We start from the raw sequence: 23,427 nt of genomic DNA, 5'->3' as shown, positions 1-23,427 counted from the left end.
TTCCTATAGCACAGTTGTGTATGGACATGTGTGCATACACCAGTGCATTCATTTGTTTGTCCAGAAAATACAGGGATCACTATAATCCCACAGTATCTTTTCTATACAACTAAATCCTTTAAATGGCCATGTTTTGTTTGATATACACTTTTTCTAATATATGATACTACCTCCTGTTTCTGTTTAACTTATTTTCCATGGAAGTAAAACCTTTTCAAAAGGACTAACCAACTTAAAGCTCTGACCTAATGTTAAGACTTTCAGTTTTGCCATAGTTCTTTCAGAATTAAAGGAAAAACACACCATATTTGTAAATGACTTTGATTAATTTCCATTTGCTTTAGCATTATCTCATAGACATTTTTCTGCTTTGTAGCCTGTGTAATTAGCACATATGTACAAGTTACAGGTAATACACAGAGAAGTCAAGGGTTGCAGGGCATGAAGCTGGAAATGTTAGAAAATGAACTAAAGGAAAGAACTAAGGATTGTTCTGTTTAGCATACACTCTCATAGTGTCTGATGTTGCTGCAGGAATGCCTCATTTTATTTATTTATTTTTAAAATCAGTACTATTTGCTTTACTAAGATAAGTAGCTGACCAAGTTAAAAGTAAATCCTTGGTTCTTGTGGTGGCTTTAATAGTGTTTATGACTTAGTCTATACATGTGCTGAAACTCCCTCAACTTAGTTCTATAAGACATTTTTTGGTTAATATTATGTAATTCATTAAGTCAATATTTAATGATTGACTTTTTTGTTCTTAATATTTCTTCTTGTCTCTGAATAACATAAAATGTCTTCCTCACAAACATTTTATGCTTAAAGAAAATTTCTAGAAAACCTGCAGTTTCCAAAAGTGTTGATGTTCCTTCAATCCCTTCTTCTGGAAAGGCACACGGCTACCATCTCAATGACGATGACAGTATTATGAAACGCACACCACCTGCAATTGATAACACAATAGGTCCAGCGTACTACAAGCCTCAGTTTGTAAGTATGACCCAAGTGATAATGACAGTTGGGAGACAGCTCATTATTGTATATTTTCATTCATGTGGCAGTAACTATAAGTAACAATTAGAACACTAATTTTTAATGGCTATATATTGCAGAAATTTTCTTCATACATGTGTGCTTGCCATCTGGCTAGCAGAAGAGAACAGAGGAAATGTATGAAATGCTTTTTAGGCTAGGTTTGGAAGCTGGAGGTCAATGGCATGGCTAGTCTTAGCCACCTGGAAGACTACACTCTGGAAAAAGGAACAGTGGTGACTACTAGAAGTTTCAGCCACAGGGTATAGATGGAATGCATAGACTTTCCCCTGCTTTTTAAGGAGGATCACTGGCATTTTGTTTATAAAGGAATTTGATTTGAGAATGTATCAATATTCTGGAAATTAGTAGTAAAAGAGGCTTCTCTGATTGAAATACTAAACATAGTTTATTAGGTCAATCTCATGGGGATCTTAACTTTTAAAACAGCAAGTTGTCAAAATTTCATTCAGCCACTTAAAGCATATGACTTATTCTTAAATGCATATAAATGAATGTAAATATTAAGTGTTTTTTGCTCAGTAACAACGCAGAAGTACATATTATTCTGATACTACGTACATTTGTTAGATAAGAAGTCATTGATGAGAACTCTTAGAGAGTGTGATAAGGATGCCGAAGTTAGTGCTGCACAGTTGATGACTTCTTCCAGGGGTGTAGAAGAGGAATGGCTCAGTTCTACTTAGGGACGGGTCACTTAGAGTTTGACCATGCTCCAGTGAGTGTATGGATAACACAAATTGCACTGGTTTTTTTTTTTTTGGTGGGGGGTGGGATCACAAGGAAGGGGAATGGACATGGAAGGACTGGGAAATAAGTGTGATCATGGTGAATGATGTGAAATTCTCCAAGAACCAATATTTTAAAAAAAGAAAAGAAGAAAGAAAACCTGGAAAACACAAAAGAAATAAATTCCTAGACACTTATGAGCTACCAAAATTACATCAAGACAATATAAACAAGCTAGAAGCCCTATGACAAGTGTGGTGGTTTGAATAGGTATGGCCCCCATAGACTTGTATTTGACTATTTGGCCTATTAGGAATAGCACTATTAGAAGGTGGGGTCTTGTTTGAGGGAGTTTGTCACTTGGGGGTGGGCTTTGAGGTTTCAAATGCTCAAGCTATACTCAGTGTGGAAGACAGTTTATTTCCTGTTGCCTGTGGATCAGATGTAAGACTCTCAGCTACCTCTCCAGGATCATGTCTACTTGCATGCTGCCTTGCTTCATGCCATAGTGATAATTGACTAAACCTCTGAAACTGTAAGCCAGCCACAATTAAATGTTTTCCTTTATAAAAGTTGCTGTGGTCATGGTATCTCTTCATAGTAATAAAAACCCCAACTATGAAAGACAGTAAATAATTTAAAACACCATCATCATAACAACAACTATACTTCCCCAACCTCTTAACCAAGAAAAGTCAGGGTCCAGATGTGTTCCCTGCATAATTTCTCCAAGTACTCCATAAAATAAAAGCTATATATGACAAAACCTATATAAAACATTGTATTAAATGGGGACAGATTAAGAGTCTTTCCTTTAAAATATGGAATAAGACAAGTTTTTCTACTCTCTCCACTCTTATTCAATATAGTGTTCAATATCTTACTCAAAACAAGACCAGGAAAGAAATAAAAGGGACACAAATAAGAATGTAAGGAATCAAATTATTGCTGTGTGCAAATGACATGGTCCTTTACTTAGAAAACCTAAAGGCTCTTCCAGAAAGCTGTTCTTCTAAATACATGCTTTTAGCAAAGTACTGGTGAGGTGAAAAAAACGTATTTCCTAAATCCTGATCCAACCCCAGCCTAAGGCTGAGTTCAGACTGGCCTCAGGCATATAAGGGTACTTATAGAAAATTTTGCAAACCTGCATGGTTCTGCTTCGGAAACAACCAGTCTTTCTGCTCTCTGCTGAGACAGAAACATCATAGTATAAATCTGTGCCCTGTTCTCAATAAAAGTTCATATCCTATAATGTGTGCTAACAGCCATCACAACTACTTTGAAGGGATGTGCCAAACTTGTGGATTTACCTTATAAATCCCTTGCTTACTCGGCTCAGGGCCAACTCCTTTGGTAGTCACCAGAGTGTGTGCCCCAGGCCAGGCTGTGTGCCTCAATGATAACTTCGGTGAGAACAGTCTGACTACAACATTTGGGGGCTTATTCCAGATCTGTTCTCTCCTTAATGGATGTCCTAATTTGACCCTCTTAAGCCTTCTGCATTGTCTAGTCTTCTGAATTCTGGTGAATGGGTTCTTCTGGGTAAGTTCTGGGTGATCAGACATTGGTCTCAAGTCCAGGGTTATGTCATCAGAGCATACTCTGTTGACAATATGTCATCAGGGGATGCTCTGTTGATATTTAGGTTAGGTGACTTCCTACCCTGGGAAACTCTGTGTTGTCAGTCTGCTGTGTTGGATGAATGAGAGCATGGTGGTCAGCCTTTGCTTGTCTGATTATTATTACTGTTTGTATTTATTTTTGTTGCAGTTCTATCTCCCAGCTTGCTCCTAGAGCTTTGCTCAGGCTCTGTCCCTCTCATTGGTCAGAAACCTGCTGTTTAAGTCCTGTGAAATCTCTTATCTCTGAGCTTACTTTGTTCTTTGTTTGCTCTCATAACTCCCTTTGGTCGATTTATTGAGTTTTTCAGGGATTCAAGAGTCTTTTGGGTATGGATAACATCGTTTTATTCTACTCTATTTAAAAGCTGGCTCTGGAGTTTGGTTATGGTCTATCCTCTCCTGACTCAAGCATGCTTGTTTAAAAGGTTTCTTCTATTGTCTGTCATAGGTTAAAAGGCAATCTGAGTCTAGGACAGAGTGACAGAGAGAGAGGGAGGGAGGGAGAGAGAGAGAACAGTCTAGGGAGAAGATACCATGTGCTTTAAAACAACTAAAAAGTAGACTATTCCCAATAAAACTACTGTTTATCTCATACTCCTTTCCTTGGTTTTATTTAACTCTTAAAATTTTTGCTAAAATATAAAGTTGAGATTTGTAAGACTATTATATAAATTTCTATACCTTAAGATTTATAAACTTACTGCATATGGTTGAAATCTGTAAAGATTACACATAATAACCTATGTAGCAATGGGAAAGCAATTAAGTATACTGAGTAAAGGCTCCAAATATTGTCTAACTGCTCTTTGGGAAATTTTCTAACAACAAATGATAAGTTTATTTGTTACTATTATGACTATTTGTTACTATTTGATTTTCTTTTTTTTAATTTATTTTTCAGTTTAAATTTAGATAAGAAACAAGGTTGCTTCACAAGTCAGTTCCAGGTCCCTCTCCCTTTCCCTCCCCTCCTCTCGTGCCCTCCCCCCAATCCCCCCATTATCCCCTCATTTCCCCAGGGAGGGTGAGGCCCTCCATGGGGGTGTCCATAGTCTGTCATTTCATATAGGACAGGGCCTAGACCCTTCCCCAAGAGTTCAGGGTGAGAGTTCACCTCACATTGTTGGATGGGAGTCCAAAGTCCGTGTGTATACTCGGGATGGGTACTGATCTGCTGCCCAAGGCTCAATAGATTCCCTAGGCCTCCTCACTGACACCCAGATTCAGGGGGTCTTGATCAGTCCCATGCTGGATTCCCAGGCTGATGCCTGGGATTCAAGAGTTAATCTTTGTCAGGTCAGCTGTTTCTGGGGGTTAAACCAGCCCAGTCTTAATCCCCTTGGTCATCAGTCCTCCCTCTCTGTTACTGGATTTCTTGAGTTCAGCTCAGTACTTAACCGAGGTAGTCTGCCTTTTCTTCGATCAGCCACTGAATGAAGTTTCTGTTTCCCAGAGTCTCTGGCCATGGGATTGTAGGCTGGCACTCCCCAGATCTATGTCTAAAATCTATATATGAGAGAGTACCTGCCATGTTTCTCTTTTTGTGACTGGGTTACCTCACTCAGGATGGTTTCTTCTAGTGTCATCCATTTGCCTGTGAATCTCAGGATTACATTGTTTTTTTCTGCTGAATAGTACTCCATTGTGTAAATGTACCACGTTTTCTCTATCCACTCTTCAGTTGAGGGACATCTAGGTTGCTTCCGAGTTCTGGCTATTACAAATAATGCTGCTATGAACATAGTGGAACAGATATCTTTGTTGTATGAATGGGCATCTTTTGGATATATGCCTAAGAGTGGAGTTGCTGGGTCTTGTGGTAGGTTTATTCCCATTTTTTCTGAGGAATCTCCATACTGATTTCCAAAGTGGCTGAACCAGTTGGCACTCCCACCAGCAATGGCAGAGACTATTTAATTTTCTTAATCAAAAGGATTTATATAAAAATTAGGATGGCTACAAAAAATGTTGCCTCATTCAAGGTCATTGTTATTCAAAACTCTGGTGCTGAAATGTAAACTTTCTTTCTTTGAGGATCTGTAAGACCATTATGTATATGTTGGGGAACAGCAGGATACCCCGTAATTTTGAGCAAAAAAAGTTAATTTAACAGGGATAAAACTGTAAAATCCTAGTCTTGTAAAAGCTGCTAACTTGATGTAAAGTGTTAAAGATACTTAGGACATACAATTTAATTGTAAGCTACCTTATAAAAGATCAAATTCTTTAAAGTATTCAGAATTGTGTGTGTAGTCATGCTAAGTATAAATGTAATTCATTCACAGGGACAAGCTTTCTGTAGCTTTCTGTATATCTTTTCAAGGTTAAGCCTAAAGCAAGTAACCAAGTAACTAAAAGCAAGTAAAATTTCTTTACAAGCAGGCATACTTAATAGATAGCCCACAAAAAAGCTTCAGAGACCTGCTGAATATGGTACTAAAATGTTCAGTTAACAAGGCTTAGCACGATAAACAAGAATTCTAGCTCCTAGCAACCCTACCTTGATTATGGTAATGCCAACCACTGGGAAAAAATGCACCATGCCTTGCTCACTGTCAGGACCCTGCCCAAAGCACAGACAAACAGGCCATTAGGTAGTCTACTTCTTCATTTTGCCTCACCCAAGTCTATCAAGTGCCTCATCTACAGCAAAGTCTCTTGGACTTTCTGGATCTGGCAGACAAAGGCCAAAGCTGCCCTGGTTCAATCCTTGGATCTCTGCTCCCAGAGATCAACAACATCACTGTGGAGAAACCTAGGGTAGCCATCCAGAGAGTTCCAGGTAGCTGGTAAATCTCTGCTGTAGGTAGGGGTTTCTGTTAGGACCTCTGGCTCCCAAGTTACCACACAGAGACTTATTATTAATTATAAATGCTTGGCAGATAGCTTAGACTTGTTACTAGCTAGCTCTTACATCTTAAATTAACCCATATTTCTTGTCTATGCTTTATCATGTGGTGGTAACCTTTTCAGAATAGCATGTTCATCTCCTGTTTCCTCTGCTCTGACTCATGACTTCTTTTGATGCTGCCCTCCTTCCCAGCTTCCTCTTAGTTTGGCTCTCCTTCCTAACCTCTTCGTGCTTAACTATTTTCCAGTTAGCTCTTTATTAAACAAATGAGAGTAATACATATTCACAGTGTATAAAAAGGGTTATTTCACAGCGTTTGCCATTTTAATTGATACAAATGTCATTTGTTTTATACTTTAAATTTTTTTAATTTAAATTAGAAACATGAATGCTTCACATGTCAATCCCAGCTCCCTCTCCCACCCCTTCTCCCTTGTCCCTCCATCAGTCCCCCAGCCCCACACCCAATCCCCACATCATTCCCCAGGGAGGGTGAGACCCTCCTTGGGGGGATCTCCAAAGTCTGTCATTTCATCCAGGGCAGGACCTAGGCCCTTCCCCATGTGACACTCCCCTAATAAATTTTTTTGTCTAGACCTGGTAAAATACAGCCTACTATTATCATAGTCACAGGGTCACAAGTTTAAATTTCCTTTGGCTGTTTTCTAAGTATAGACTTAGAAGTGCTTCTTATCATGCTGAAAACATATGTATGTATGTACATACACTCACACACACACACACACACACCTCTGGACAGAGGAAAGAGTGCTCATGTTTTTAACCCAGAATCTATGTTTTTGTGCAGGGATGGGGTTCTGAAACTTTTGCTATGGCTAAAAGGCATGAGCTTACTCCAGCTGTTTGCAGACACTTGCCAACTTTTTTTTCTTATAGTGAGGATTTCAATGTAGATTGCAGACAATGATCATGCTAATATATCTAAAACTTTTATATTTTTTTGTGAATTTTGGAAAAATCATGTAAGCTTCAGAAAGTCATGACTTGACTTGGATCCACAAGTTTCAGGTTAAATGGACTCCAGATTAGTACTCCTGTTATGCTAGTGAACAGCTTAAGCTTCCTTGCCTACTGTCTATCTTTGAAGGTGTACTTTCTCTTTCCCCTGGTCTTACTAGGGCTGCAGGCCTCAAAGTTTCAAATTTAAGGTTTTATCCTAAGCTCCGTAGCTTTAACTTCTGTTCTTAGTCTATGTCTGTCTCAGCAGATTTCCAGGAGTAAGCTGTGGACTATAAACTTCTCCAAAGTGATTTATGCCATGCCAGCCCTAGGTGGTCCTACAAAACCAAAAGTCCCTCATCTTTCTGAAAGCCAATATAAATCCATCTAGCCAATGTGATTATTGCCTTTATCTTCAGGTTGAATCAGTAAACCAAATGCTTCTGACGAATGCCCCCTAACCTCAATTTCCTGAATCCCCTCCCAGTCTTTGACTAGTTTTTCAGTCTTCCTGGGCCCTGACAAACACATCCTATTTTCATCTGAGAAGCAGTTACAGAAAAGGAGACGTTGCTCTTATCCTTGCAATAAGGCTGGAATATTAGATCTAAAGGAAACTAGTTCCCCTTTGCCAGAAGGAGACACCTTCCTTCTCCTGGTAGATTTCAAAACATAAGCTGGAGAGAAAAAATGCATCTTTGATAAATGCTTCTGGGAAACTGGATATCCACATGCAGAAGAACTAAATGAGGTCCATCTCTATCACCTTTCACAAAAACTAACTCCAAATAGAACAAAGAATGCAAAACCCCAAACACCAAAACACTGCTAGAATGCAGGTGTTACCTTATGGGATATAGGCATTTCTTAAAAGGACCTTTCTGAGTAGGACTCCATTTGCTTGAGAACTAAGGCCAACAACTGACAATGGGACCTCATAAAACTGGGCGATAAGGAATATCAAAGGATGGGAGAGACTCTCTCCGGCTATACGTCTGACATAGGATTAATATCTGAAATATATAAATACCTCAAAACACAAAGAGTCAAAACAAATGAGCTGTTAGTAAGACCGACGTGGGACTCAGAGTTCTCAAAAGGAGAAAAAAATGGGCTAAGCGATATCTCAAAAAATGTTCAAAAGAGCTTTGAGTTTTTAATTTTTCTTTAGTCAGAATGGCAAACAGTTGAACAGAAGAGATTCTGGAGGGAATGTTGGGAAAATGTTTCACTCTTGGTGGTATTGTAAATCCAGCCCCTTTAGAAATCAATGTGGGGAATCCTCACAAAGCTAGAAATACATAATCAAGCTATGCCATTCCTTGTCATGAACCCAAAGGACTTGAAATCCTTCACATATGCTTGCTTAGGCATATTTATTTTATATTTTAGTTTTTTAAGAATTTCGTACAGTGTTTTTTAAAATTTTAGTTAAAATATAACCACAACATCCCCTCTCTCCCCCCTCCTACCCATGTTCCCCGGGAACCGATAGCTTTTCTTCTTTAACCATTGTTACATAGACATGTAATTGAATAAATATATAAACATAACCTGTTAGATTCATTCAGTGATACCTGCATGTGTATATTTCTAGGCCCCGGCGAAGACGGTTTCTTCCTCTCTCAGCAGTTGTAAATTGCCTGTATCTCTTCATCTAGTGTTGGGGCTCTGTGAGTTTTCCCTCATCTATGTTGGGATGTCAACTGGTGTTGGAATTGTTTAGTTCTCGTTCAGGAAGCCATGCTATTAAGATTTTATGGATACTGCTTCCCTACCATAGCTAGAAGGCACAATCTCACAGCAGAGTTCCTTGTTCTCTGACTCCTGTCATCTTCCATCTTTCTTCAATGATGTTTCAGGAGCCTTGGGAGGAGGATATTTGTGGTCAATTGGGACTAGGCATTGTTATTTTCATTTTGAGCAGTTGTGGATTTCTGTAATAATATTTTTCTGCTTCAAAAAGATTTTTTAATGAGTGGTGAGATCTACCCTTATCTGTGGATACTAGGATAAGTATGTGGAATGCAGTTGAGAATAAACTAGTTTAGAAAAGTGGTAGTAGTAGGATCTCCTTTAGGATCCATGGCCTCACTAGCCACATGATTGGCTAGGTTTACAATACCATGCATAGTTTCCCACTTGCTTAGTGAGACTTTCATCCATTTAAAGAGTAGTTGGTTACCACCAAGATGTAAGTGCCATGTTGTACTTTTAGTGGTATCTTGATTCTCTCTCTTGGCAGCTTATATACCATTTTTCTGGTGTTATGAAAACTAATCCTTAAGAGGAGGCTTTTCAGTCACATGTAGTGTTATGCTCCAAGTCCTGTGTCCTAAGTGCATGGTGTCTTCATCAATCATGACTTACCTTCAACTTTTGGAGGGCATCCAAGAGCAACAGTCCCTTGCATTCCCCTGATCAACAGCTTGAAAGCAGGGTTCTCATGCTTGGTACTAGCATTTTTGTTACTCTTTGACACTTGGGGGGAGTATTATCATACCAAGTACTATAATATTAATATATTATAAATATATATATTTATTATATATATTTACCCCGACCCGTGGGACATTCAACATGGGGACTGGGAACACCTAGGAGAAAGATGGGGTACAGGAGATACAAAGAAGGACAACGAGACAGGATTCTGGTCAAGTCAACAACCTTTATTTCATCCCAAAGGGATGTATATAGGGGAAGGGAGGAGGGGAAGGAATGGGGGTGTTGACTGTAGCTTCAGTGAGCCTGGCAGGGCAAAGGTCAGGGGGATGGGTAGGTCATCTGCAGTTAGGTTACCAGTGGGAGAGGGGAACAAAAGAGAAAAAAAAAACCTAATGACACCTGTCTTAGTTAGGGTTTTATTGCTGTGAAGAGACTCCGTGATTACAGCAACTCTTATAAATTAAACACCTAATTGGGGGTGGATCCCTTACAGTTTCAGAGGTTCAAGATATTATCATCATTATTGGGAGCATAGCTGTGTGCAGACAGATGTGATCCTGGAGAAGCAGTTGATGTCTTATATCTTGTAGGCAACAGGAAGTTAACTGAGACACTGGGTGGTATCCTGAGCATAGGAAACTTTGAAGCTCATCTACACAGTGACACACTTCCTCCAACAGGATCATTGCCCACTCTGACAAAGCAACACCTCCTAATAGTGCTACTCCATATGAGATTATAAGGGACAATTACATTCAAGCTACCACATTCCAGTCCCTGACCCCCAGAAACTTGTAACAGTGTCATAATGCAAAATTCATTTAGTCTAACTTCAGAAGTCCCCATAGTCTATCATAGTCTCAACATGCAAAATCTCTTCTGAGATTCATGCAATCTCTTAACTATAATCCCCTCTAAAATCAAATAAAAAAAAACAGATCACCTACTTCCAACATATAATGGCACAGGATATACATTGCCATTTGACAATGCAGGGAAGCGAGCATAGAGAGGAAATACTGGACTGAAGCAAGACTGAAAACTAGCTGGTTAAACTCCAAACTCTACATCTCTGTCTGATGTCAAACACTCCTTAGATCTCCAACTCCATTCAGCTTTGTTGACTGCAACATACTTCTTTCTCTTGGGCTGGTTCTACTCCCTTTTAGCAGTTTTCCTCAGATGATTCTGACATCTTTAACATCTTGGGGTCTCTAAGGCAATCCAGGACTCAATTTCCCAGCTTCATGAAATGGTCTTTCTATTAGGCCTCCATTAAGGGTCACCCCAACACATGCCTGGCCTCAACTACTTTCCATAACCCATTTTTTCTATCCTTAACTCTAAGGCCAGAATCATTTGACTGAAGCTACCAAGTTCTGGTGCTTGCTGGGGCTGGAACCTGGCCCCCTTATTCATTTTCATCTTTATCAGCTTTTTCTTTCACTGCCTAAGCTTGGCTGTTCTGAAACTTGCTCTGTATACCAGTCTGACCTCAAACTTAGAGATCTGCCCACCTCTGCCTTCCCAGTTCTGGGATTAAAAGTGGTGTGCTACCACACTTTCTCTACGCTTTGCTTTAGTTTCTTTTCACAAGTTGTAAACTTTCTTGGGTGGGATCTTGCTCCTAGGTCACCACCGTTCATTCCATTTCTTAATCTGTTTTTCTCCTTCAACATAGAATTTAGTTCCATTCCACTTATTGGTATTCTTTTTTCCCTCAAAATTTACATTTTGTAACTATTCTGCTCAGCTTGCTCCTTTTCTTTATAAATTTTCATTAGAGTTACTACTAATGACTACATGACAGTCTCTACTAGGCTATTTTGAGATTTCTTTTGCCAGCAGAATTAATAAAAAAAAACTCTTCACTTTAGTCTCAAGCAGACTCTTTCATAATCCAAATGTCAGACCAGTCTCTAGGCCACATACTAACATTCTTCTCTGAAACCTCTTGATCCTCATTATTCATCAGATCACTTCCAGTACCATTGTCTTCCATGCTCCTACTAGTATGGCCCATTAAAATATTGGTGCTTAAAATATTCCACTGCTTTTCAAACCCAAAGTACGTAAGTCTAACTTCCTCCAAACAAAAGCATGGTTAGGCCTATCACAGCAATACCCAAGTCCCTCGCATGAACTTCTTAGTGTTTTTATTTCTGTAAAGAGACATCTTAGTCATGCCAATTCTTAAAAAGAAAACATTTAATTAGGGTGGCTTGCTTACCGTTTTAGAGATTTAGTCAGTTATCATGGTGGGGAACATGATAGTGTGCAGGCAGTCATGGTACTGGAGAGGTAGCTGAGAGGCCTACATCTTTCAAGCAACATGAAGTCAACTGAGACACTGGATGGTATCCTGAGCATAAAAAACCTCAAAGTCCTTCCCCACAGTGACACATTTCCTCCAACATGGTAATACCCACTCCAACAAAACCACACCTCTTAATAGTGCAACTCCCTATAAGATTATGGGGGCCAATTACAATCAAAGTACTAACGCCTATTCATAAAGATGCAATATTTTTATATGCTGACCTAAAAAGACTTTCAAAAGAATTCTGCAGTTTGTAAATGGAGAGAAACTCAACGCATTTCCATAAAATCAGGAACAAGACAAGGCTGTCCACTCTTTCCATATCTCTTCAGTATTGTACTTGAAGTTCTAGTCAGAGCCATACGACAACAAAAGGAAATCAAGGGGATACAAATTGGAAAGGAAGAGGTCAAACTTTCACCATTTGCAGATGATATGATAGTTTACATAAATGACCCAAAGAACTCTACCAGGGAACTCTTACAGCTGATTAACACCTTCAGCAAAGTGGCAGGATACAAGATCAACTCAAGAAAATCAGTAGCCCTACTATATACAGATGATAAAAGGGCTGAGAAAGAAATAAGAGAAACATCACCCTTTACAATAGACATAAAGAGCATCAAATATCTGGGGATAATGTTATCCAAGGAAGTGAAAGACCTGTATATCAAGAACTTTGAGTCTTTAAACAAAGAAATCAAAGAGGATACCAGAAAATGGAAAGAATTCCCATGCTCTTGGATTGGTAGGATCAACATAATAAAACTGGCAATCTGACAAAAGCAGTCTACAGATTCAATGCAATCCCTATGAAAATTCTGGCACAATTCTTCACAGGCCTTGAAAGAACAATAATCAACTTTATATAGAAAAGCAAAAGGCCCAGGATAGCCAAAACAACCCTATACAATAAAGGAACTTCAGGAGGCATCACCATATCTGAATTTAAGCTCTACTATAGAGCTATAGTCCTGAAAACAGCTTGGTATTGGTACAAAAATAGACAGGTAGACTAATGGAACTGAATTGAAAACCCTGATTTTAACCCACATACCTATGACAAAGAAGCTAAAACTATACAATGGAAAAAAGAAAGCATCTTCAATAAATGGTGCTGGCATAACTGGGTATTGGCATGCAGAACACTGCAGATAGATCCATGTCTATTGCCTTGCACAAAACTTAAGTCCAAATGGATCAAAGATCTCAACATAAAACCAACCACACTGAAACTCTTAGAAGAGAAAGTGGGAGATAACTCTTCAACGAGTTGGTACAGGAGACCACTTCCTGAACATAACACCAGTGGCACAGACACTGAGATCGAGAATTAACAAATGGGACCTCCTGAAACTAAGAAGCTTCTGTAAGGCAAAGGACACAGTCAGCAAGACAAAAAAATCAGTGAGGAGGCCTGGGCAACCTATGGGGCCCTGGACAGTAGATCAGTATTTATCCCTGGCATACAAATGGACTTCGTGTGTCCATAACACAAAGAGGGATGCTCTCTCAGCCTGGACTCTTAGGGGAGTGCCTGGACCCTGCCCTGAGTGAAATGACAGACTCTAGATATCCCCTATGTGGAAGGAATTGGGTGGGAGGAGAGGAGGGAGAGGGAACTGGGATTGACATGTGAAGCAAGCTATTTAAAATTAAAAATAATAAAAAACAAAAAATTAAAGAATTCTGCAGTTTGAAAGACTATTAAATTTAAATTAAAGAACAAACCCCAAAGATTTTTCCAGAAATGTAAACTAAAAAAATTTGCTGCTACTGTATTTCCTAGAAAGATTTGGGAGGTTGTTAGATAAATAAGATAAACAAATTAAATTCACTCAAATTATTGAAGGATGAAGGTAAGACAAATAAGGGGTTATTACTTTTAATTTATAGGTCCTTGATTCTTATTGATAGTAGAACAAGTTAGAAATGACATCTTGGGTCCAAATGTAAGCAGCCAGTGGACATTTAAGGCCCAGTGAACAGCTTTACACTATAAAGGTCTGAAGAACCAGGTTATTTGTGGTAAATGCATAGTAGGGATATTGCATGTTTACTGTGTTCATCCTGAGGATTCACCCTTCTTTCTGGTATTGCTCTGTTTGGTTTCCAGGCCTTGACTACCTTATTATTTGTCAATAACAACCTAAAAATCAGTCATTTTCCATGTGTAGACAGTGGCATGTATCATACATGATTGGCTAAGATATGTCTAGTCAATCACAGATAGGATTTCTAAATAATGCAATGACCTTGGTAGAAGTTCCTTCATCTATAGAGAGGATATTCTTTATACAGTGAAGGACAAGTTAAGAGAGTTAGGATGCTTAAGTTTGTTCATTGACTCTGCTACTTGATAGAAGTTCCTTCATCTCTAGAGAGGATATTCTTTATACAGTGAAGGACAAGTTAAGAGAGTTGGGATGCTTAAGTTTGTTCATTGACTCTACTACTTGATAGAAGTTCCTTCATCTCTAGAGAGGATATTCTTTATACAGTGAAGGACAAGTTAAGAGAGTTAGGATGCTTAAGTTTGTTCATTGACTCTACTACTTGATAGAAGTTCCTTCATCTCTAGAGAGGATATTCTTTATACAGTGAAGGACAAGTTAAGAGAGTTAGGATGCTTAAGTTTGTTCATTGACTCTACTACTTGATAGAAGTTCCTTCATCTATAGAGAGGATATTCTTTATACAGTGAAGGACAAGTTAAGAGAGTTAGGATGCTTAAGTTTGTTCATTGACTCTACTACTTGATAGAAGTTCCTTCATCTATAGAGAGGATATTCTTTATACAGTGAAGGACAAGTTAAGAGAGTTGGGATGCTTAAGTTTGTTCATTGACTCTACTACTTGATAGAAGTTCCTTCATCTCTAGAGAGGATATTCTTTATACAGTGAAGGACAAGTTAAGAGAGTTAGGATGCTTAAGTTTGTTCATTGACTCTACTACTTGATAGAAGTTCCTTCATCTATAGAGAGGATATTCTTTATACAGTGAAGGACAAGTTAAGAGAGTTAGGATGCTTAAGTTTGTTCATTGACTCTACTACTTGATAGAAGTTCCTTCATCTCTAGAGAGGATATTCTTTATACAGTGAAGGACAAGTTAAGAGAGTTAGGATGCTTAAGTTTGTTCATTGACTCTACTACTTGATAGAAGTTCCTTCATCTATAGAGAGGATATTCTTTATACAGTGAAGGACAAGTTAAGAGAGTTAGGATGCTTAAGTTTGTTCATTGACTCTACTACTTGATAGAAGTTCCTTCATCTCTAGAGAGGATATTCTTTATACAGTGAAGGACAAGTTAAGAGAGTTAGGATGCTTAAGTTTGTTCATTGACTCTACTACTTGATAGCTATTTGCTCACTGTCAAATTTCTTAGCTTCATTGTGCTTAGTCGTCACATCCTAAACATCTTGGGGAAAACTTATAGTATACTTCAGTTAATATTTTTTGTAGTAGTCATGGATCATTGTCCTTAAATGATTTTCTGATTACTAGTAAATACTGAGATAAAATTTTAGCTTTAAAATTATATTTTCTATTTAAATTACTTCTTCTATAATAATTTGTCATATATTAGCAGGACAAAATAATGCTTCCAAGCTTCCCTAGATTCATAATGTTTTTTCACATGAATGAGCAATATATTGACATATAAGCTTTATTTCTAGTCACTTTACTTATAGAAAACAGAAGAAAATTATGTCATAATAGATCCTGAATAGGCCTATTTTAGTAGATGACCTATTTTTAGTAATCTTTGAGTCAATACCACTAATATTTGTTGGTCTATAAGTACAAATATAATTTAAATAAGCAAGCTATATAAAACATAGGTTTACACATGAATTAAAGCCATCTTTTTCCATATTTAGCAATAATTGTGAAGCTCCGTTGCAATTGAATTGGGAGAATCTGTGAAATTTGTATGTTGAATTTGAGACTGGGTGTAAAGCTTGGTATCAGGTCTCATTTGTTCCTGCTTCTGTAGAAAACATATTCTGACAATGCTGTGTCAATGATACTGTAGTAATGCCCAGTCAAATGATATCTAAATTTCTGATAATTCTTTGTAGCTTTTTTTTGCTTTTGGTGGAGAGTACTGTATTTAACATCAGTGTCTAGACAGGAACACAATGAAGCATTAGCAAAATAATATAATAGACGGGTAATTATTATGGATTTTTCTGTTGCATAAGTCATGTCTACTGAAGGCATCTGGTAAAACTTAAATATAGAATTGTTTTATTGTTGACAAATGGTATATTTCAGTTAAGTTCATCTGCAGAGAAATTCTGTATAAAATTTATGTAGTATAACATTTGAAAGGTAAAATACAGCCTCTCTTATTTCTAAATAACAGCTAGACATGTATATCTAGATTTTTTTTCCACAAGAAGGTTGGAACTGAAATCATGATGCTGACCTCTGAGCTGCCACACTGCATCCCATTAGTGCTTAAACTGATGCACTTCGACACTTCTAATTCTTCACAAGTCTATTTCCATTTTTAATGATGGAAAGATGAGGGGTAAAAGTTACACAGCTCCCTCTTTACTCATTTAATTGTCAGTCAAAGTGGCAGTCAGTAATTCTTTTTCAAATTTTATTACAGCATTCACTTAAAGTGTTACAGCTCCATGCTGAGTTTGCTTCAGTTAAGTCATATTTTATTTGTTAATAACTTTCCACAGTGACAGTGACCTTGAAATTGACATTGGCAACAATTCTTAACAACAAAAAAGCTCATGTGATTGAGAACTAAATGTGCATTAATTTATCCTTGGTTTTTTATTTTTTAAGCCTTTCAAGTTAAGTTGGAGATTGAACATTTACCTGAGTACTATAGAAGTTAATGAGCTACAATGTTAGTTGTGAGTTTGCATGGTTTAAATTAAATGCTTTTTATTGTTTATATGGGAAAATTATTTTCCTAATGTCTTAAATTTTGTGTGTGCCTGTGTGTTTTTTCACATGTATTTGTATGTATACATATATAAAGGATTTCATTTTGAATTGTCCAGTGGCTGAACCATAAAATCTCTGCAATGAACATTTATTTGAAGAATGCTTCTTGGACACAATTCTACTCAAGGTCCTAAGTTGTATTGAAATAATTCTTTGTTAGGTGTACAGTTCAGTGATAGAACACTTATATAGCACATTGAAGGACCTAGACTCAATCTCTAACACTGAGGGGTGGTGATTAACATGATTTGTTTTGAGACAGGGTCTTACTGTGTAGCTCTGAATGGCCTGATGGTTAGCTATGTATGTCAGGGTAGCATCAGATTCACACAGACCTGCCTGTCTTTGCATCTCAAGTACTACTTCACCTGGCTTATGATCTTTGTAAGGTTAAAAAATGTGATATAAAAGTTAAAATTTTTTTTACAAATATGTAGTTTAGAGTAAATATATTAGATACATTGCTTGTACAGTATAAGTATCTAAGATATTCAACATGGCCATTTGGTTGGATTATTACTAGGACATGTCTGTATGATTATGAAGTTCTGCTTCATTTTTAATCAAAAACAAAATGCAACATCATTGGGAAATGATTATTTTTCTATCCTCAGAATTTTCTTACCCTGTATTTTCAGCTTTGTCTTCTATACTGCTTTGGATGCAGACCATCTGGTGTCCAGCATATCTACATCTAGATTTCTCAAGAGTCTTGGTAGCTATTAGAATAACTGTCACACTGTTGGATTCTTGCTTCTGTTTAAGTGACCCCTTTTAATAACCTCAAAGGGATGATGCCAAGGATGCACCATCAAGCACTTCCTCCAGGTGAAAGGTGAAAGTTACTCTCACACATATGGAGTTTTCCATAGGCTAGGATTAATGTATTTTAAAGTAAAAGCTCCAGATTTTAGTTAAAGATTAGACCTTAGTTTTTGAGAATACAGTTACCAGCAAGCTATTTTGAAGAACCTGGAAAAATAATTCATGTAACCTTGTGTGATTTAAAGGCCTTTACATACATTTTTAAAATTTCCTTTTGTGTTAGGTTTTCTTATTTTCTTTTTTGCTATCCTTAAGAGTCGCATGGAAACACACACACACACACACACACTCTCTCTCTCTCTCTCTCTCTCTCTCTCTCTCTCTCTCTCTCTCTCTTACAGAGCTTAGTAGACAGCTCTTATACTTTTTATTCATAGATTTTCTTTCAAGGATCTCATAAGAGGCTGAGATTCATCTTCATATATCAATTGAAACCCTACTTGTAATGACAATAACAATATATCTTCCTTTGATATAATGCTTTCTGGGACTGATTCACTCATCACTCATGGTGTTAAGGCTGAATGCCCACAGTGAACAGAAGATGACTCTCTCTGTGTGTGTTACAATTCATAAGGTATCTGCTGCTCAGTAATCCAAGCACACTGAGACACATATAATACTAAAAAAATTCCAGAATAAGGCAAAATCCTCTTATTTATATACCATCACATTTCCTAGGCTTCATCAAATGGCAGGAACAACAAAAAAGAATAACAATAGACAATAATATTCACTCTTCAGACATCAGTGTTTCATCTTTTTAAAAAAATCTTGGTAGAGGACCTCTAGCTTTCTGTAGAGTTTCCTTTCTGGGTTTTTTTAAAGTCTTTGGGGGCTCTCTTCTGTGCTTCCTGTGTGAGCTTTTTTGCACTGAAAACAGCTTCCACACCCCCAGGCCCTGCAGTCTTTGCCAAAGGATGATTTTTGCTGACCATTACAACCAGTGTGGTCTATCACTGCTATGACAATACCAATTTTATATATTTTTGTATTATGCTCTGTTAGAAGGGGTGCCTAACACTGATTTTTATCAATTTTTTAAATTTTAAGACAGAGTCTCAGTATGTTGTCCTGGTTGGCATTTAACTCATGAAGATTTACTTGCCTCTGCCTCTTAAGTGCTTGTATTAAAGGTGTGCTCCATCATGTTTGACAATTTTTTTTGTCAATGCTTGAAAAAAAGTTCTTTTTTATTCTATAATGTGTTGAGTATTTAATGAACTACCTTTGCATCTCATCATTTTGTACCCTCCCCTCTCTCCCTATTCTAACTTTTCCTATCAGTTTCTCCATTTCCTTCTCAAATTCACACACACACACACACACACACACAGACACACAGACACACACTGAATCCATTTGTGTTGCTTATGAGTAAGTGTATTTAGATCTGGCCACTTGGGGTTGGGAACCTTGTGAAGTTTCCCTTGTTCACATTAGCATGTCAGCTTGTGTGGTCATTATGAAAGTCTTGTTTGGGTAACTATATTGGGCAGATTTTGTGAATGTGGACTTCAGGTATAGAAGGCACTATTTGGTAGCAGGTATTCTGGTTTCTGACTTTTACCTTCTTTCTGCCCCCTCTTCCTGGATTTTCCTTGGGCCTTAGATACAGGGGTTGTATTGTAAATGTATCATTTGGGGATAGATACCTCATAATCACTTATTCTCTGATTTTGACTGGTTGAAGATCTCTGTATTATCCTCTATTTGCTGCACAAAGAAGTTTTGATAAGGAATAAGAGCTATACTTTCTTGTAGATATTAGGGAAAACATTTGTAATATAGTTAGCAATTATATTGGTTTAGGAAAATGACAGTAGAAAGTTCTCCCCTAGAGTCCATGACTTCTCCAGCCATGGGTAGTGGACTAGATTTATAGTACCAGGCATGAGTTACCCCCCATGATAAAAGTGCCACTGTTTCTGTTACTTGACTGGCTATTGCTGTGGTTTGTTTTAGGCTTTAGGGCTGGGTAGGACTTTTTTCCTTTGGCGGCTAGCATAACATTGAAAGGAGTAAAATGGGAAAAAGTAATAAAAGTCTAAAACTTGGACACCAAAGCCCAAATAGAAAAACTCTTAAGCCTCTCTGAGTTCCCAAAAAGGCAACCCGACAGATAAGGCTAAACAAAGAAATGGGTACAGAGGCCTGGGAACAGATTACATATCCACCCCCCCCAACTGTATCAACATTTCTGTTCTAAAGATCAGATAGTCATCAATTCGTTAAAAGTCCCTGCCTAGGAGATAATTAACAGACTCATTTCCTCTACAGCTTCCTGCTTAATTGCATCCTGTCTGAATGTACAGTTATTGTTTTATCCTATGTAACTATAAAAACCTTGTAATCTCAAGACATTCAGTCTTTTGAACTTACCCTTTAGAAATCCCCTCATCCAAAAAGCAGCACTTCACTTGTTCCCGAATGAGTGGTGTCCTTGCTGAAGCTCGAATCAATAAAGAAACCTTTGTTTTTGCTTTTGGTGAGTCTTCTCCTTGGTTGCAGTCCTTTTGGGGTTCTGCAATCTGGGCATAACAAATACTCTGATACTGTGAGAGCTAGTTCCTCAAGGAAGTAGCCTTTCAAGTCATTTCTACCCCGAGTTATTTTATTTTTTTCATTTTATAAGATATAGGCACTGAGGAATGCAAATTCAGTCATTAGAAAATACTCAGTATTTGGCATTGCTATTGCTTTGATTTTAAGATTTTCTTACTAGTTAGGTCACATTATTAGTTGATTCCCAGAGTTAGTTTTCATATCCACTTCCCAAGTGGTTTGCCCCTTTTAGATGGAAAACATCACCAAACACATCTGAGTCCTGCCTGAATGTAACTGTTGTTGTGTGACACTATTCCTGGGGTGATGGAAACAAACATCTACCCATCCCAGATAGGGAATCAATGACAGGCCAAAGTACAGATACTACTAAAGTCTAATGTGGTGAACCAATGAGTTTTATTGAGGCTACACACAGGTGTGTGGGTGAGAATAGTAAAACTGGTTCAAAGACAACTGCATCATCAACCCCCACACCCACCCAGCATTGGTGACAGCTCTTTCAACCTGGAGTGCAGTACCAGCTTAGGCAGTTTAACAGGCTGGAGAGTGTCCCAGGCGCTTTCAGGCATTCTGCTGATCTCTGCCCTCCTCCAGTCAGCTCTACTGGTCTGTTTCTTCTGGGTGATTTGTTTCATCTCTGTCTATTCTAGGCAGCACAGCTTGCCTGAGAGCGTTTCTCAGCATCCGTTTTGCTTATATTCACCTGGGAAAGGAGGGACCTACTGAGTCTGTTCAGTTTCAGTGACTTCCCAAGGCTATCGAGTTGTTTACTTCTGGAGTTTAATGAGCTTCCCTGCAGGATGGAATGTTAAAACATCCTGTTGTTTTCTTACTTTTCACATCCTGTGTCTTTACAAACTTCCTCCTTAGAACACCCTGCTGTTTTATTTCCCCTTTAACATCCTGCTTCTTAACAAGTTTTTCTCTAAGATGAAAGATTTTAATCTCAGAGGAAACTGCCACACAACAGCTGATGACTCCCTTTTTCCACACTCAGCTCTTGGTCCAGATGCAGTGGCTTGTTTTTGGGTTTTGTCACAGCATCCCAAAGTTTTTGAACGTTGCATCTCTCACTAGAAATCACTGCTTATTCATTCCCGAAGAGTCCACCATTATCTCTAGCAGAGTTTAGCTGCAGCTCTTTTCACATTCAGTGGGGCCTTGCACATGGTCCAGGAATCCTTTAAAGTGTCTGACGTTTATACAACTCTGGAATAGATAGGAGTTTGAACTGAAATTGTACTTTGTGTTGCTAACATTTCTATTTGTTGCACTGATTATGTTTGTAATGATAATTGATTACAATTGAAAGACCCCAGCAGGGATACTTTCACGGAAGGGAGACCCGAACCCAAGGAACAGCGAGACCACGAGCTTGGATGCAACAGCAAGAGGCTTTATTGGTAACACACGGGTACCCGGGCATCTCAGTCTCGGGGAACTGAGCGCGCTGAGCTGGGCACTCAGGGGTTCTTTTATAGCAAAAAGTGCAGTACAGAAGCGAGAAGCCTAGTAACAGGACCCTGATTGGGCAATTTAAATGAGGCTAGGGCTCAGAGCGTGGGCAATTGAGGTTTTTCTTGGAACTCAAGTCTTGGCCTTGGCCCTATCTGAGGAACAATTAGTCTCTGTGTTTGCTCAATCCTGCTGAGCTGGCCGTCTGGTCGCCCGCAGACATCTCTGTGTTTGTTTAACCTTGCTGAGCTGGCCATCCGGCCACCTGCAGATACGCGACAGCCTGTGTCCTTGAGCTGAGCTCCCTTCTGATAGGCAATGACTATGCAGCTGTGGGGGAACGGAATTCTCCATAAGCCTCAGCTGCCTGTTTAAACTGGGCCAGGGTCTTTCATTCCCCCATTGCTCTTGTAACTGAATGGAATCTTTCATTCAGGAGTTTCTGCCATCTCGAGATCCCTTTGTTTTAGCTGCTGGTACTGTTGGGTTAAGACCAGGGATTGTACAACTGATAACCTTTCTTTTATGAACTGGGTCAGTCTGTTTAAGATGCATGGCCCAAACATCAGAACCAAGAGTATAATGATCAGGGGTCCCATAATGGTGGATATGAGGGTCGAATACCAAGGGGACCTGTTATACCAGTTCTGAAACCATCCCTGTTGGGACTCAATTAGTTGTTGGTACTTTTGGCGTCTTTCTTTTATCTTGGCCAGGTTGTCTCTTACCACTCCTGTATGATCTGCGTAAAAGCAGCATTCTTCTTTAAGGGCCGCACAAATTCCCCCCTGCTGCAAAAATAAGAGGTCTAGTCCCCTTCTGTTTTGGAGGGCTACTTCTGCCAGGGAGGACAGGGACTTCTCCAGGGCAGCGACAGATTCTTCTAAAGACCGAATATCTGCACGCATTACTTGTTGTAGGAGTTGGAACTGTCTAGTTTCCTGCAGTGCGACAGTACCGGTTCCTATTCCTGCCGCTAGGCCTCCCATGGTTAATCCCCCTAGTAGGATGGCAGTAGTGGTGGAGATAGGTTCCCTCTTACTGCGGCCAGTTCTTATTAAGTCATAGTCAGAGGGGTGGTAAATTACCTTAGGCCATAATTCGATCAGAACACAATAGTCAACGGTGGTATTAAGTACTGTGGTGGAGACACAAGGGGTTAATCCAGTGCTGCATGCCCAATATGTCCCATTGGGGGCTATCAAGTAGCGGCTACTTTGGGGCAAAGGCTCAGTAGTATTGCATAGTCCTTGATGCGTGGCGGGGACCTTACCTATACATAGCCCCTTTCCGGACACTTCTGAGATGGTCAATTTATGTTGCATGGCTGTCCCACAAAGAGCCTCGGCTGTGGCCTGATTTATATATTTGCCCACAACCGCTAAGCCTTCATAATAGGGAGGTTGCGGAGTCAAACAAAGCCAGCATTCCTTAGTCTTATCTGGGCGAGTTAAATTCAGAGTGGCATATGTCCCTTGGATCAGGGCTAATATTCTATTTCCCGTGCCTTTAGGAGGAGGAACCGAGGAGGGTTTGGGAGTGCTTCCTGGGGAGAAGTTGTGCGCGGGAGCAGCTGTGGTTCTAGGCAGGGTCATGGGCCTGGTATCAGCCATG

The 23,427-nt window shown here is 38.9% G+C and overlaps 1 protein-coding gene across 2 annotated transcripts in view; it reads left to right on the top strand.

The window, feature by feature from the left end:
- The window catches only part of Stpg2 (sperm tail PG-rich repeat containing 2), a 456,622-nt gene that overhangs the window by 8,756 nt on the left and 424,439 nt on the right, over nt 1–23,427 (top strand). Inside the window, exon 4 of one of the 2 annotated variants that reach the window (XM_040751713.1) lies at nt 895–993. In XM_040751713.1, the coding sequence (XP_040607647.1) occupies nt 895–993 (99 nt within the window). Of the gene's footprint in view, nt 1–828; nt 994–23,427 lie in introns of both variants that reach the window. The other variant, XM_040751712.1, reaches the window with a different exon arrangement.

Source organism: Mesocricetus auratus, unplaced genomic scaffold, assembly GCF_017639785.1.
Source record: "Mesocricetus auratus isolate SY011 unplaced genomic scaffold, BCM_Maur_2.0 Super-Scaffold_100009, whole genome shotgun sequence".
NCBI lineage: Eukaryota > Metazoa > Chordata > Mammalia > Rodentia > Cricetidae > Mesocricetus > Mesocricetus auratus.
This window is presented reverse-complemented; position numbering and strand designations above follow the sequence as displayed.